The sequence below is a fragment of the Diadema antillarum genome, unplaced genomic scaffold, assembly GCF_040938485.1.
Source record: "Diadema antillarum isolate AM-2024a unplaced genomic scaffold, OU_Dant_1.0 seq00000461_RagTag, whole genome shotgun sequence".
Lineage (NCBI taxonomy): Eukaryota > Metazoa > Echinodermata > Echinoidea > Diadematoida > Diadematidae > Diadema > Diadema antillarum.
In genome coordinates, this window is record NW_027271432.1 from 1033047 (window position 1) to 1050295 (window position 17249).

General features: G+C 39.2%; 1 protein-coding gene across 1 annotated transcript in view; it reads left to right on the plus strand.

Moving 5' to 3' along the window:
- Positions 1 to 17249, plus strand: part of LOC139733134 (ubiquitin carboxyl-terminal hydrolase 34-like) — a 118785-nt gene that overhangs the window by 25708 nt on the left and 75828 nt on the right. The window contains 9 exon segments of the mRNA XM_071643975.1: positions 1142 to 1712; positions 3649 to 3699; positions 5490 to 5639; positions 9136 to 9203; positions 10392 to 10584; positions 12613 to 12671; positions 13195 to 13273; positions 13811 to 14029; positions 14460 to 14628. Coding sequence (XP_071500076.1) covers positions 1142 to 1712; positions 3649 to 3699; positions 5490 to 5639; positions 9136 to 9203; positions 10392 to 10584; positions 12613 to 12671; positions 13195 to 13273; positions 13811 to 14029; positions 14460 to 14628 — 1559 coding nt within the window.

Consider the following 17249-nt stretch of genomic DNA (forward strand, 5'->3'; position numbering starts at 1 on the left):
TGTTGCTTGACCAACTTTGGTATACATTACTTTGTGTGGGGGGGGTGGGGTGGGGAATAGACATCCCTCTAGGTTCTGAAGCAGCAGGAAACTTTGCACTTGACGACCTACAATTGTAGTAAAGATAGTACATCATATGCAGGACATGCTTCGTACATAGGTATGTACAAAATATGTCATGTCAAAGATCATCATGGCAGTCATGATGTGTGCTGTAAGACCTTTGCAGAGTGAACTGTCTCAGACCATGAAAGGCATCAATTGCGGAAATAAAATTGAAAATAAACCAACAATCGAGATCATAGTAAAGAAGACTTTCAGAGCATAGATCACCAACAATCGAGATCATAGTAAAGAAGACTTTCAGAGCATAGATCAAATTTTGTTCATGCTGGATACAGATATTGACTAATGCAAGATAAACTTAACATTTTAAATTTTGTGTCTTTAAAGTACATGAGATTGCAATAGATAGCCCACTTGAATGACATTTGCTTCCATCAGTTTTTGATATTCCTTGTTCTTAAAGGACAAGTTCACCTTCATAAACATAAGGATTGAGAAAATGCAACAATATTAGTAGAACACATCAGTGAAAGTTTGAGGAAAATTGGACAATCGATGCAAAAGTTATGAATTTTTTTAATTTTTGTGTTGGAACCGCTGGATGAGGAGACTACTACAGCTTGTGAGTCATATGCGTACAACAGTATAAAGAAAATATAAAAGAAAATTCAACATATTTTCACTTTTTTCGCATAATAAAAGAGCAATTGACTTGCCTCTTTCTAAGGGCAGGGGGAATAATATTACCCATAACATGTATCGGTAACGAGTCAGGGAATGTGTACTTTTTTCAAAAGATGGAATTTTGTGAAATTCTCTTTATATTTTCCTTATATTGTTGTACGCATGTGACATCTAAGTTATTCATACACTGCAGTAGTCTTCTCATCCAGCGGGTACTGCACAAAAACTTCAAAAAATCATAACTTTTGAACGGATTGTCTGATTTTCCTCAAACTTTCAATGATGTGTTCTACTAATATTGCTACAATCTCTCAATCCTTATGTTTATGAAGGTGAACTTGTCCTTTAATATCTTTTCTCTCTCTTTCTCTCCATCTATTGACATTCACAGGCAGTGCAATTGTGTGTTCAAGGAATACAAAAACTTTGAGCAGCTGAATAGTCTTGTTCAGCTAGTCCTGCGCCTTGCCATCAACATCATATCCTCATGGCACCAAGCAAGAGAAAGAGAAGAGGCTGAGAAGGAGAAACGGCGAGATGGGAATGATAAAACCAATGACAAAGAGATCACCACATCTTCCTCCAAGGATGACAAGGAATCCAAGGAAGAGAGTGTGTCTGATGGTAGAAGTACTGAATCAAAGGAACTTGTGTCAAGCACATCGAGGAAAGACAACAAAAGCCAAAGTGATGCCAAAATGGAAGGAACAGAGTCTACATGTTCATCGGCTGAAAGCAAGAAAACAGCGTCTGCACAGGAGAAGGAAGGAGATGAGAGTGATGACAGCAGTGGATCCGAGAAGAGGGCAGAGAAAAAGGGTGGGGAGACCCCGCCCACAGCAGAGGAGGACTATTGGACACAGGAGGAGAAGGAGCGATTGCTGCTTCTGGTTGCCAAAGTTTTTCACATGACGTTCCCACTGTATTCAGCACATAAACAGTACTATCACGGTGTCACAGATGTAAGTGTGAAGGTCTCAAGTTGCAAATGTGATTATGGTCATGTTCAGACACATGATGCTTTATTGTATGCCCTGGTACATGTACTGGAGGATATTTTGGATTCAGCAGTGTTATACGCCACGGCCACATCACATCAAGTTTTGTACAGAGGTTTAGCATAGTCACATCAATCTGAACTCCTATTATTTTTGGTGATGCTGCACTTAATGTTCTGCCTTTTACATGGGCAGAGGCAGCCACCATTTGTAAATATATTTTTTATATATCTTCTCTACCATGCCCATTTCTGGGTAGGTTTTCTTCATAACATGTATGAAGGTGCATCATGCTTAAATTTAGACCTCTATTGTTTCTGGTGATGCTAAAATGCTGAAATTTAGTAGTCAGGTGTTCAATACATAGACTCCTAGTGGTTTTTTTTTTTTGTGTGTTTTGTTTTGTTTTGTTTTTTGGTGATGCTGCCCTTAGTGTTTCAAGTCTTTTCTAGGATCAAAGGTCATATTTAGGTTGCTGACTTGTATACACTGTACTGTCCACTTGACTTTTTTCTATGTGTGTGTGTGTGTGTGTGTGTGTGTGTGTGTGTGTGTGTGTGTGTACAGGTCCATCATAATATACTTTTAACGGCTGTAGTTTGCCAACCTGGGGATGCACTTCCGTTGCATGGCAAAGGATATTTGTAGCTTTAAGTGATAGGCAGACAAATGAAAGTGAAGAGCAGAAAAACTGATTTCTTGCTAGATTTGATACCGAATTTTTATAAGATTCCAATGCACACTTTAAAAGAATTCATTAAAAGACTTACTCAGGATATGTGTTAATAGCTTTTATATTTAGATGATAATGTTACCTACCAGATCATGAGAAGTAGTGAAATCAGTGTTGATTTCATTTTGGAGCATTCAGTATGCCCATATTGATATCTGTGCTTGATGACACATATTGAGATTGTGAAAACTTTATTTCACTGTGATCCTGCATTGCAGCATATTTATTGTCCCAAAGAATTGATAGTAGTGCTCTATTGGTCTTTACCCTTGATATACAAAATGTTGTATGTGCAGGCCTTGAAATAGGATTTTGGAGGGGCAAGGCCATTTAGAAAAGGGCACTTTTTCCAAGAGGCCAGCCAATAAAGAGCACTTAGGTCAGTCAGAGGGGCACCAAGGCCACATTGGAAAGGGCATGTTGGGTGTTTATACGTGATGTGAATGCCATAGAGCTGTATGCTATCGACCGTGCTGCTACACTCCAGCAGCGCACGCACGCACGCTTTGGAGCACTTCGGCGCATTTTGCTTTGAGCATGCGGGCATGAATGCAGAGCGAGAGAGATGGCAATGCTCGCAGCCGTCCGACAGGCCTGGCATTTTTTAGCATGGCTTGCGACCACTTGCTCCGGCCCGCCACTGCCTAGCTAGTAACTCTATGGCCGCTGCGCTGCGGAGGCAGTCAGGACGGTAAAAGCCGGTCGGGCGGGCGTACATGTACGTAGACTTCTACACGTTGTCTTGTATCTCGGAAAGATACTTTGAGTTTGAATCAGATATATTGGGACGCGAGTGAACTGAAGGTATGATATTTGAGATCAGGAAAGTTGTTCAACCTTATTAAAGTGTAGACTTTGAGAAAGGGCATATTATACGTCAAGAAAAAGGGCACATTTTTTTTGGCCGTAACTTTGATCAAGGAAAAAAAGGCATCGCGGCCAACGAGAGGGGCACCGACGGCCATGGCCGTCGGTGGCCGTCGGTTAATTCGAGGCCTGTGAAGGTATGATATTTGAGGTAAAAATACCATATATTCTTTTGTGATGTAATACAGTTATGATACCTGAAATGTGCCTGTTTGTCATGGTGGACAAACTATGTACAAGTAGATTATGATGGCAGATTGAAGATTTAGGATCACTCTGTCTGTTCTTGATTTCAATTAGGAATTGTCATCACAAGAATCGGAAGCACTTGGGAACTACTGTGACACAAATGTAAGTAAAATCACAGAAATCACAGAGCTGTTAAATGAAGTCATACGCCTAACCTGTACAATTCACTGGTTTGAAGTAATGACTGGTTAATTGTCTTTTCTTTAAAGTAATCATCACTTGCATGTTTTGGTATGCATTGCCCCTGTCGATGACCAAATGTATGATTGGATCAAGGAGATGAATTGTATGAATTTCTCACAAGTTTAATTTCATGAGACCTTTTGCAAAGAGAAGTTTGTTGCAATAACTGCAACTAATACAGTACAGCAACAATGTAACTGCTCAAGGCTGATCAATTCTTTCTTAGCTGCTGCCATAGCAACCACAATTATTTGAATTTACCATATGAGCAAAGTAGTTGAAAATCTTTGTTCAGAATATGCTCCAGATCTGTCATAATGAGAAGGCAAATACCTGATATTGTGTTTATTGTGATGTGTCTAGAAAACAATACAGTCCCCATGTAGATGCTATATATATCCCATTCTTCTTTGTGTTTGTGATAATTGTTAATACTGGAGTCAAAAGGGGCCCGAGCTTTCGATCCCAGCAGAATCTTTTGTCAGAGGCAAAATGACAAACAGGCAGGGAAAGCAATCACATCAGGACTACACACAACAAGAACTGTCCGAGGAGGGCGAGGGACACATAACAAAGAAAATAAAAGGGGAGGGTTGGAAGTCATGGGCAAGGAGCCCAACAAGTATTAAAGGGAGGGGATTAAAGCAGGAGGGTAGACAGACAAAAGGCAGAGGAGGGTCAGTGATGATCTCAAGGATCATGAGGGGGGGGGGGGGGGCAACCTGTGAAAGATAAGCATGAATATGGAGGCAACATTAAACAAGATAAAGAACAACAGATGGACAAATACGAAAGGAGTGAAATAGCAACAGCATGGGGAGGGGGTGCTGAACAAGCAGCGAGCCCTAACTTGGTGTCACAAGAAGAGACAACAAATTGAAAGTGAGAGTCAACCAACAAATGCTATTTCACTCTATGCTATTCTTTGTCCCTCTGTTCCTTATCTTGTTTGATGTTTCCTCCCTATTCATCCTTACCCTTCACAGGTTTGCCCCCATGATCATTGGGATCATCACTGACCCTCCTCTGCTTTTTGTCTGTCCACCCTCCTGTTATAATCCCCCTCCCTTACTTGTCTGGCTCCTTGCCCGTGACTTCCAACCTATCCCTTTTGTTTTCTTTGTTCTGTGTCCCTTGCCCTCCCCTGACTGTTCTTGTTATGTGTAGTCATTATTATTATTATGTGATTGCTTTCTCTGCCTGTTTGTCATTTTGCCTCTGACGAAAATTCTGCTAGGATCGAAAGCTCAGGTCCCTTTTTGACTCCCATTTTACTCAATTGGCTTGCCACTATTGGATAAGCAGTTTTAAGCAGCTTTTTTTTCTACCATTATTACTGTAAAAATGTACCTGAAAAATGAATATACCTTGACCAACCAATAAATGTCAATATAGATGAATAAGTAAATGAATAAGTGAATAACGTACATATTCATAATGTAGAATATGCTTTTGTATGAAGTTCATTTACAGATATTTGGGCCCTGTTGCATTAAAAGATGCAATCAAACATAAGCCTGTAATCAGCCAATCAGAAATGAGTATTTGCCGACTTATGTTTAATTTTCTGACTTTTGTTTGATCTCAGCTTTTACGCAACAGGGCCCATATCTCTCTTTGAAATGCCTTTAGAAAGATTGAAAAGTAAATAAGTGACATGTGTGTAGAGATGCATTAACTGGAGGCCAGTCCTCTTGTCTTCCTCACAGGACCTGGATGTAAGTCTGCACCTGCTGAGAAACGTATGCTTCTTTTGTGACAGCAACGGCTTAGTGGTGATGAGGCAATGTTTCCAGCGCTCCACCCCGCAGAGTCTGCCTTTCTCGTCTGCGCATGCCATGTTTACTGTTGTCACCAATGTGAGTGTCTTTTGTCAGATTCTTTATTCTTTTTCTTTTCAGTTAGATATGCGTACGATCAGTGCTCTAACTTGCTTGATTAGTTTTGCTCCTTATGGCTGTCAACATGACTTTTTAAAGAATTATTCTTCCAGTTTAGCTTTTCAAAACTATGAATTGGTATTAGATTGTTTTCAAGCAATTGAGAAATTACAAAGATATCAAGTTTTAATCTTGATGTTTTTCATGTCTGATTTGATGGTCCTGTCTTTTGTTATTATCTAGTGGGAAGTAGTTGCTACGAATTTAGAATAAGGTATTATAGATATCATGTGCTGTGGTGTTTCCTTTAAAACCTGGCAGTTTTATGACTCATCAATGAGTCACAATTTTTCTGTCTTACTATGCACCGTCCTGCTAAAACAGGTCTACAGTGCTGTCATAGTGAATAAGGTCTGCAGAGAATATGGTAGCAAATATTGTGAGAGATTGTGAATGATAGTATAAGATGTTGGATTGATTTGATGTGCAAAGGCTCTGCAATGAAGCCAGTAGCTTTGATAACAACAACAACAACAAAAATATGTGTTTTAAAGTTTGCATGGGGCTGTACACGAGGAAGAGAGGTTTGTGGCAAAATCATGTTTACGTAGTCTGTTGTTTGGCAATAGAAGACTCTAGAAAGAAGAGAGTGAAGGGAAGCCACATAGGGAGAGTGTAAGGAAGGCAAATAGTGACAGTCTAAGGGCAGCGGTGAGCTGGAAGTTCAGCTAGCACTAATGGAGAAGGGAGAATAGGAGACAGGGACAGTTGTAAAGAGGGTTAGAGTGAGAATCAGGTAAGGGTTCCGAAGTCGGAGAAAGATGAATCAGAAAGGGAGGGAGGAGAGGGAGAAGGAGAAGGTTGGAAAATCATAGATATGAGAGAGAGAAATGATGAAGAGAAATGAAGATGTGAAGAAATAAGTGATCCAGATGTTTCATTGTTGTTAGGGAGCATTGATTGTTGAATAGATAGGGAGTGCATGGGGAGGATTAGGTCAGGTGTTGATGTGACGTGGGCAGAATGCAGAACCAGGAGAAGATGGGGATGTGGGTGCTGTGGGTGATTGTGTTGGTGGGGGTGTCTTCTGGAACCAGCAGTGGATGTAGTTGCTTGTGGTTGGCAAGGGCAAGATGCTTTTTGCTGCGATGGGAAAGTGGATATTGGGATATGAGAAGCAGAATGTGGGGGAGGAATGTTCTGTTGAGAGAGAGTGATATTGTTGGATGGTTTATTGATGAAAGGAAGCCAGATATAGATATAATAATGTGAAGTCCAGTTTCTTGTGTAGCTACATAGTGTGTATGAATTTCTATGGCTTCTCTGATCTGTCGAATACTTTCCCACATCAGCAAATGATTTGGTAGACACCTGGTTGTTGTGTTTGGGGTTTGTGTCTTTCTGTGAATGCAGTGTTTTGTTAAGTTTGTCAGTAGATGTGATAGACTTGGGTGTTTGCAGACTTAAAGATGTGCTGTAGTGTTTGAAAGGAGGCACCAAGGTAGGGAAGAGTTATCATTGTAATGGGCTGTAGATGTTTGGTTTGTAGAGGGAATTCATGTGTTGATCTTGTGTTCTGGGTAATTGTTGATTGAAGTCACTGATGATGTGATTGCACATGATGAAAATGTCATCCACATACTAGAGCTCAGGTGAGGGTTTGTATTGTGCTTTGGCTAGTGTATGGGTTTTGAAGTGCTCCAGGTATATTTTTGGCACATGTTTGGTGAGAGGTTAAAGCCCATGGCTGCGCCTTGTTGTTTGTAATGTGTATCTCTCCGTCAGGAGGATGTAGAATTGAAACATGTGAGGAGGTGGTCATGTATCTGTTGTGGTGTGAGTTAGGTTCTGGATGAAAGAGTCACATCATTGATGAGACATTTGATGGTGTTGCAGGCTCCATCAGGAGGAGGTAGAATTGAGATATGTGAGGAGGAGGTCTTGTACCTGTTGTAGTGTGAGCTAGGTTCTGGATAAAAGAGTCGCACCATTGATGAGACGTTTGAGATGGTGTTGCAAGCTTCGTTGCTGGTGAAGAGTGATTTGATAGTAAAGCTGACCAGAGTGTCTGTAGGGTTGATGGTGGCATTAGAGAGTCTGACAATGAAATGTTTGGAATTGTGGATGTCATGTTTTATGTTGCCAACTACTGGCTGTAGGATGTATAAGAGATGTTTGGCTGTTTCGTAGCAAGGGGAACCTTGTGGGGACTCTTGGTAACTGGGGCAGATGCAGATCTACTCCTGGTTCAATATTCCGCCCACATCCCACCAGCACCTGAAATACTCTTCACGGACGCACTCCCAGATCTATTCCACAATCAATGGCCCCAACAACAATGAACCATCAGGATCTCATCAACAATCACAATGCACCACCACCCACTCCAATATCAGTTGCCTCGCCTGCTGTGGCCAGTGGTCTCCTTCCAACTTTGCACCTTCCATACATACCTTGCCTCCTCTTAGGTTACACCTTACTTCTGGCGAAGGACAGCCATTCTGCCCAAAATGTCAAGTACTTGAAATAGATTGGTTATCCTTCATGATTATAAGATTTCTAGCGCTTTTGCATAGTTGTTTTCACAACCCATTACTTCTTTTTCTTAGTCTCACTTCTCTTCGACTTACCTCTCTCTTTCCTCTTTCTATTCCCACTTTCCTCACAACCCAACAGTCCTTTTCAGAACCACATCACCAGTGGATGAATTTTTCAGTTCTTCTCTCCCATTCAGAACTACATTTTTACTTTATTCTCTTCTCTTCCACATTCCCTCTTCTGCAGGAATCCTTTTCAGGACTATACTTTTAATTTATTTTTGTCTTTTCCACAACTCTTTCCCACATGAGTCCTTCTTAGGATCCACCCCTCCCCCTCTTCTTACTTTTCATAGTTTCTGATGATGCATTTCATAGTCCACGTTCTCCATCGCTTACTGACATAATTTTCTCTTCTCTTTCTCTTGCTTGTTTCATGATACATTGTTCGGAATTTCACATCTTCATCACTTCTCTCTCATATCTCCATGATTTTCCAACTTTCTCCTCCCACTTTTCAGGTTAGTTTTTCTCCTCCCACTGACTTCGAACTGTTGATTTCACACTAATCTTTCGTACAACTGTCTCTTGTCTTTTGTTTTCCCATCATCATTGGTGTAACCTCAACTTCTAGCTCACAGCTGCCCCTTGACTATCACTATTTGCCTTCCTTACACTCTCTCTATGTCGCTTCCCTCCTTCACTCTCTTCTTTCTAGAGTCATCTATTGCCAAACAACAGCCCTGTCATGGACTACATACGCATGGTTTCACTGCAAACATCTCTTCCTCCTGAGAAAATATGTCTAAGAATTTTTGTATGTTTTCTTTTCGCCATTCAGGTGTGTAAAATATGTGAATCTCAAATGTTTGCAGGTGTGTAGCTAATATTTCTGCATCTTCTTCTTCATATTTTATAATCTTTCTTTGCATCTCCAGCTGCGGATGTGGCTTCACCTTCATGCCATCATGCAGTTTGTTGTTCCTCTGAGAACTCATATAATACGGTGAGTTGGTGAGAAGATGTTGTCTGTTGTGCATCACTGCAGGATGCGTTACAAATCAATCATAGTTTTTAACACAATGCAGAGATTTCAATACTCTGGTGTAACACATTCCAAACCGGTAAAGAATAGGTAACATGACATATAAATGGCATCACACAAAGCATAACTCTGTGATTTAATATGAAAGGGGAGCCACTTGTGTACTGCAGTACTGACCAGTAGCAAGATGATACCTTTTGTCTGTACTGTGAAATGCTACCAAGAGAGGACTGTATGTGAATTACATCAAGTCTTTGAAGGAGAGTTTTGTTTTGAAAATCTTGAACCACTGAGTGGATGCACATTTAACTCCTTTTGAAATTGTTGCCAAGTGGATTGTATATGTATTTGTGCCACATTGAATAGTACTTGGCCATCTGTGAAATGTGCAGCTTAAAAGCTGCGTCAGGTCTGTGAGAATACGAAGGAGAAAAAAATATGTGAAACCAAAGAAGCACTCTGAGAGTGCAGACCTCTGCCAGGCAGCTTATTTCCACCACTGATCTTGTTCTTCCGTAGAGATCAGTGATTTCCACCCATACGTATGCATGCTGAAAATTGCCCGATTTCCCAATATACAAGCTTATTGTTGTTACATCATCAACTTCCAGCCAAGCGGCATGCCTTGCCCTAGGAGAAACTAGAGCATGCACTTTAGTGCGCATATGCGAACTTAAAAATGGGCAGCTTGAACTTCCAAATTCGTTGATACTACCTGTAAAAATGTTGAAAATCCTTCATAAAATCAATAAAAATTCCTGGATCACTATTAAGATTTAATCATCTGATCCTTGTGTCATTCTCAACCTTTTCTGGAAGTTTCATCTAAATCCGTTCACAACTTTTTGAGTTATTTTGCACACACACAAACCAACCAACAAACAAATTCAACGCCAAGGAAAATATAACCTCCTCCCTTGGCGGAAGCAGTAACTGTCAGTTTGGGGTTATTGGCATCATGATGTATCTAAGGTTGTCCCAAAACATGGATATCATACGGTATTTACCTAATTTTTTATTGTACCTGCATTTTTGATAATGGGACCTATCTACATTTAACTTTACCATCAGATTTGACTGTCTTTGCACTTTTATACACAGTAACTATCACTCCTCAAATTTAATTTTGCCATGTGGTCACACATACAGATATCTGTGTAAGCTGCCAGACAAGGAGCTAAGGGGGAACGGAGCGAGGCATATGGCTGACATGATGTGGAGTGCCATCAAGGAACCGGTGGAGGGGCCTCTCTGCTTTGATCAGGACAGCCTGGAGCTGGCCTTCAAGTTTTTCACCTCTGCCACACTCACCATGAGGCTAACTGGACTGGGCCAAATCACGGTGGGTCACTCTTGTCTCATAGCTGTATCTGCCCCAAATTAATTCCTTTTGTCAGTGGCATTTATTGCTTAACCCTATTCCCACCAGGGGGCCAACACGTGATGCTGTCGCCCCGACATTTTATGACGTTTTTCTTTCAAGTATCACACAACTTTTGAGATCAAATTTGTAGCTCCCGGGCATACCGTTTTGAAGCCACGCCCCTTTGAAAAAAGTTCGTCGACCCCAAAATTGCTCAAAAACATGATTTTGTGTACAAATCCAATGTAAATTGTGCTTTTGCAATTAATTCATATAAAAATAAATATTTTTACTTTCAATGGTTGATAACGATTTATTTTAGCCTGATTATGCTTTAAAAAGTTTCTGTGACAAATTTTGGCAAAAAAAAAAAAAACAAAAAGTAAAAAACAAGGAAATACATAAGAAATTCAATAAACAGTAAAATACATAAGAAATAATTATGAAGCTGAATTTTTGCTTCAATATATTGTTGAGGATATTGAAAAGAATATGTTCACCAAAAATTAGAAGTCTTGGAGCTTTATTTTTTTATTCATAGGCAAAAAATTATTTTTGCATAAGTTAGCATAAATTAATTAATATAAAATACATAAATTAAAATTTGAAAAATCTAACTATACAGTCTTGTAGATTATATTGGCCTCTACCTTAGTGCAAATTTTCACGAGGATTGTGCGATCCACGACCGAGATCTGAAGGGAGGGCCAAAAAAGCCCCCCCCCCCCCCCCTGTTAGGCCTTGTAGCCCAATGAAAAATAAAGTAGAAAAACAAATGTACGGTGAAAAGCACACAAGTGCTGAATGATTGTCAATTGTTAAAGGGATTGTGTGGATGCTAGATATTGTCAACAAAACTTGCATTATATGTGACAAGGTATTTCAATAGCAAATAGTAAAAGAAGTGTTTAAGAAAAAAGAATTTTGTTGGTAGGAAATGTTCCAGCAGTTTGATTACCATGATCTGGTCTAATATTGATTTGATGAATCAATGTTAAACACACATTTCTTACAAGTTTTCTTCTGTCTTATGGTCATGACAGATAAGTGAAGCTTCATGAAATGATCTGTTCCCAGTGAGTTTGTGTAATATTTTACAGACTTTGCATGTATCAAATGTGACAATCGAAAATGATGATATAATTTGTGTCTTTTCCTTTGGTCCGTTTGAAGGAAATTTCAATCTCCCATTCTTATTTTGAATGAAAGCAGTGGCGAGAAAAATAATCATTTGATGATAGTTTCAGTGAAGTCATACCAAATTTTGACTTCATTACAACCATTTTCTCATCAATGAGTCAATCAAAATGTCCAGTTGGTATTGCAGAATGCAACATTGCTTGCATAGTAATTACAACATATTACTCATATGACACATCTTTATGTGACTTTGTTCATGGTTTGCCAAAACAGAATGATCTTGTGCATCTGACAAGACAGGATAGACACCTCTCTAGTTTTTGAAGATATTGCAATCATTTTGTGCACAAAGCAAGGGACATGTAGCAAGAAGCAGCAAACTCTCATTACCTCGAACCTCGAACATGATGTACATGTACTTGCACATAAATGAACGTACTCTTTGGCCTTTGGAATTTTACTGAGTGATATTCCACTGTAATGTGTTAAATTTCATTAGAAATAACTTCAATGTTGAGATATTTGCCTTTAGCATTATGCCCTCAGGCTCCCTGCACACCCCCCCCCCCCCACACACTTTTAAAATGTACAGTGTGTGAACATCACATTGCATTCATGTTGCTGATTTTCATGTTAACTTGGTTAGAAGTTGCCATGTTGTTTGTTTATGTACATTTACTTGAATTTATTTGATTTTTTTTTTGGTGATGCCATGATATCGATGATCGCCATGCTAAAGAGATCATTTTTTTCTTTATTACAGTCTTGTAAATATAGTATAATAATGAACATTTCTCGTGGATGATGCTTAATATTTGTCAACTGTATCCATTGATATTTCTTTGCCATAAAATTGTTTTCATATAGAATCAAATCCACATGTTCAACGAAGTGTACCACAATGAATCAGTAACTGATGATGAAAAGTGAGTATGACGGGCAAAGTGTGTAACACACAGCATTTTACATGTGGATATAATTACATGTATGTTACAGTTTCCAAACATTCACTTGGTATTAAACATATTGCTGTCATTGTGTTCTATACACGTGCAATGTAGCTTTATTTATGTTAGGCCAAACTTTTGAGTTATCACTAAATTACAAGTCATTCAGTCTTCAGCAAGAAGTAAAGAAGAATCATTATTGCATATTTTTTTGAAAAGATTTGTTGGTAGAAATTGCATTGACTGTAGTAGCGTGAATACAATTTCACCTTGAAATATGGAGTTTATGCAATCATATGAATGATAATGATTTTGGGACTTACAATCATGTTGCAAGTTTTTTTCTGAAAATACTTGATGATGTTAATTATCATTGTTACAGTGTGTCACTGTATTATGTGAATTGTGCATATATGACATAAACAAACCTTTTTCTTCATTCCTCTATCAATAAATGAGATGATACTCTTCACACTGCAAATTGTCTATCTCTCTTTGACAGTATGGGATCTGAGCTGACGAAATGGCTACTAGAAAAGGAAATAGTGGAACACATATTTGGACCCAATATGCATGTTGAGGTGAGTACTTGGAGTGATTCTAGAGTGCCATAGCATGATTTACCTGTTTTATTTTTTCCATATTTCCACGCAGATTAGACAAGAGATGAGAAAAAAAAAATGCCTCATCAGATTTTTATTGTCTTGTTCAGGATTGTGAGCTTAAAGTTTGTAGGCCAAGAAAGAGTTTGCTTGCAATGAACTATGTCCTTGGGATCCTGCCTTTGCACCATTTGTAATTAATATGTGTCACATTTACCAGGTTTCAAGGAATTTCGATAATGACAACAAGGTTAAATTTGTAAATGAACAATAGTCCCTCTGTTACAAGACAGTGTCCACAATGTGAGCATCCAAATGGGGATTAAAAATCCACATTTTCCTTCGGTATGGTCTCTTTATGCTAAAAGAAATTGTGAAAGAACTGTGATTCAATTTGCTCTTTTCTTAGATGATAGTTATGACATTATGCCTTTGAAATTTAGCTGCTGAGTGCAAAGTGTATGTTCAAAGAGGCTTGTTGAAGTAATTTGATTTGTCACTTTCTCTTTACTCCAGATCATCAAGCAGTGTCAGGTGATACTCAACTTCCTAGCAAGTGATGGTGCCCTCACCCTAAAGCAGCTGGATACCGTGTGGGCAGCAGCCCAACTCAAGCACTCGGGTCGCTACGTCCATGACCTTTTCCCCCACCTCATCAAACATCTGGAGTCTCGCCCCCTCCTCCACCTCATGCAACTAGTGGCTAAGCTCCACCCCTCAGAGCACACAGAACAGGTTAGATCCCACCAGAAGAGGTTGCTGACAGAATGCATTGGTTTGGTGTCAGTATGTGCACAAAAAACATAACATCAAATGCAATACGTAAATATCATGTTAGTCAGGGTCTCTTCTTTTTGAGGTAGTTGTTTGAGAATATGCACTCACATTGTCACTGTGAAGCTTCATGTTCATTCAGTGTGGATGCCATTTTCTTGTGATATATTTTGTTTGATACCAAACCAGGAATGTCAATATGATTATGCATGTAAAGAGTTATATAGACATATATAAAAATAGAATGGAGAAAAAGGGAAAAAGTGGTGCTTGATACAAATGGGTGTATTGCTTTGCTGGTGGTGAGATATGTGTGATGGCAGTGAGATAGATCAGATTTTCTTGTTCATCAAAAGTCATAACTCTGATGTGTGTTTTCTGCTTTGCCCAGACGCTGTACCTGTCTCAAGTCATCACCAAGTGCGTGTGGGACAACGCCCTATCCACTCGGACCATGGCAGCCACCACCACCCATCCTCGCAGGCTGCTACCTCCGGTCCAGATGTCTCCTAGCAGCCAAGACTTCCCTCTCCTCAAGTCCAGTCTAGAGAAGGGCAGAGGTCAGTGTACACCTTTGACATAAGGGCATAACGCACATTTCCCTTTAACTTTAATGGAAACACCCTCTCCTGAAGAACTGTGTATACAGATGAAATAAAAGAAAGTGGCTGAAAAACAAGCTAATGCAAAGTGAGAAAATGTTTAAAATTTGTCATCCAGAATGGCCATCACCACAAGATTCCAGGTCATTTTACCGTGTTGTCATTCAAAAAACATTTTTCATTTTGACATTTATGAACATGAAATGCCCTAATTTCATATTTTTCTCCTTCAAAAGAAATACACTCTGTAGTTATTATTTGTCATTGTTATATTTCATGTAGCCCTGAGCTCAAAAGTCAAATTTTATACATTAACAGTCAGACCGCAGCACGTATGCTAATGAGCCGATCCAGCAAGATTTATTCAGCACTCTCGTTGACGATCTTTGCGTTCGAAAGGTGTCTCTTAAGTGCGAGATTTTGCGAGAGTTTGACAGGGCTATGGTTTTCACAGTGTAGCGACCTGTACATACATTCATCATGGCTACAAGTCACGGTAAATTGTTCTCCAGACTTTGATCTTTATTTTGATACCAAATTTGCGTAGAATATCGGTTCTTATCATGACGATATAATCAGTTGAATTTGTGTAAATTTTACCTGCTTTTCACGGAAGATTTTGTCGTCTAAAGTTCATTTTTGGTTCCTGGCCGGATTAAGAAAACTGTTGTTTCTGATTTTGGCTTTTTTCGTAGAGAGGAAACTTAGATGCTCATCATATATTTAAGTCAAGGAGATGCAAGCATGATTTATACTAGTTTTTCCGTTTTGAAATGTCTGTAAAATTCACTTGTAAGCAGGAAGTATGCTCCACACAAAATGTACAGTGCCGCAAAAGAGCTCTCTCATTTGTCAGTGCTTGCATTCAGTGCTTGAACTTGGCTTTAACTACACGCGCGCCTGTATGCAAGCATGCGCTATGCACGCACGTGGCATGAAACCATAGCAGCGTAATGACGTAATGCAAGCGCTGAATGCAAGCGCTGTCCAGTGAAAGAGCTTACTCTTGAGATTGCATGGTTTCAAGCTGACCAGCACTGACATCGATGTATATTTTACTGGTTCCTGACCGGATTAAGCTACAAATTGTCAAGATATTTACATAGATACAAAGATTAATAGATGGACTACCAAATTGTGCATTTTCATTGAGACGCAAGGTGAAGTGGGTATTCTTTTGACGTCTTGAACGTGTACTACACGAATTACTTTTTATGCCTCCGCAACGAAGTGGCCGGAGGCATTATGTTTTCGGGTCGTCCGTACGTCCGTCCGTCCCGTTTTGTTTTTGTCGATATCTCAAGAACCGTGTGGTGGTTTTACATCAAACTTGGTATGAGGGTATATCCTTGAGGGATAATACTTTGTGTGGATTTTAGGGTCACAGGGTCAAAGGTCAAAGGTCACAGGTTATTTTGTGGAAAAAAAAAAGAATTGAAATTTCATGTTTTTCTCCATATCTCGCAAATGGTTCAAGGTATCTTCATGGAACTTAGTATATATGCTTGTACCGATGGGCAGTGATTATCTAGGGAAGTTGGGGGTCATGGGTCAAAGGTCAGGGGGGGGGTCAAAGGTCAAGGTCAACTCCTCAAAATATCACTACTTTCCTTATATTTATGCAATGAATGAAGTTTTTTTTTTTTTACTTGATGTATACATGTATTACCCAATATATATTTTGTGGGAAGTTTCTTGCCAAAAGGTCAAAGGTCAAAAGGTCAAAGGTCAAGTGAAAGTGCTGAATTGCACTTTTTCCTCCATATCTCAAAAGTAACTCAAGGTATCATCATGAAACTTACATATTTATGCATGTTTAACCTAACAGTGATTCTCTTTGGAACTGTGAGGTCAAAGGTCAAAGGCCAGGTTTAGATAATGCTATTTTCCCATTTGATACTGAAATTATACTTTTCTCAATACCTTGAAAAATTACTCAATGCATAAACTTATAAAAGGGTCAAAAGTCAAGTAAAAATCATTAGTTCCCCAAATACCTGCACTCTGACATTTTAATCATTCATCCAATTGAACCTAGTTCTAGGAAAGTGAACATTCAGCACATTTGTGTCAAACCTGTCATTTTAATATTTTGCCAATTGTTTGAAACTGTCATCACACATTGTCAAGACATTGTACTATAGACCTATTAGGAGAACCATGCATTATGGCGGAGGCATATCAGTCGCCGTAGCGATATATCTAGTGTCATCATTTTTCAAGCTCAAATTACGCTATGATATTTTTCATTCACAATAATTTGAGTAACATGTTACGATAGCTTACATATTTTCCTTGAATTTGATACCAAATTTGTGAATATAAGGTGCATTTTTGTTGCCAAAAGCCCAAGGACAAAATCCCCTTCCGCAGCTCACTACGTATGCAAGCCTCAAGCAGGCTTGCATACGAGTTGAATAAATACGAGCGAATTATCGGGTGCTGCGGTCTGACTGTGAACATTTTAGGAAAATTTTTTCTGTGAGTACCTATTAGTCAATTTTATGCAAACCTTTGCTGAGTAAACTATGATATGTTTCAAAATTTTGCCCAAAGTCTGGCAAATAGATGATAATGAT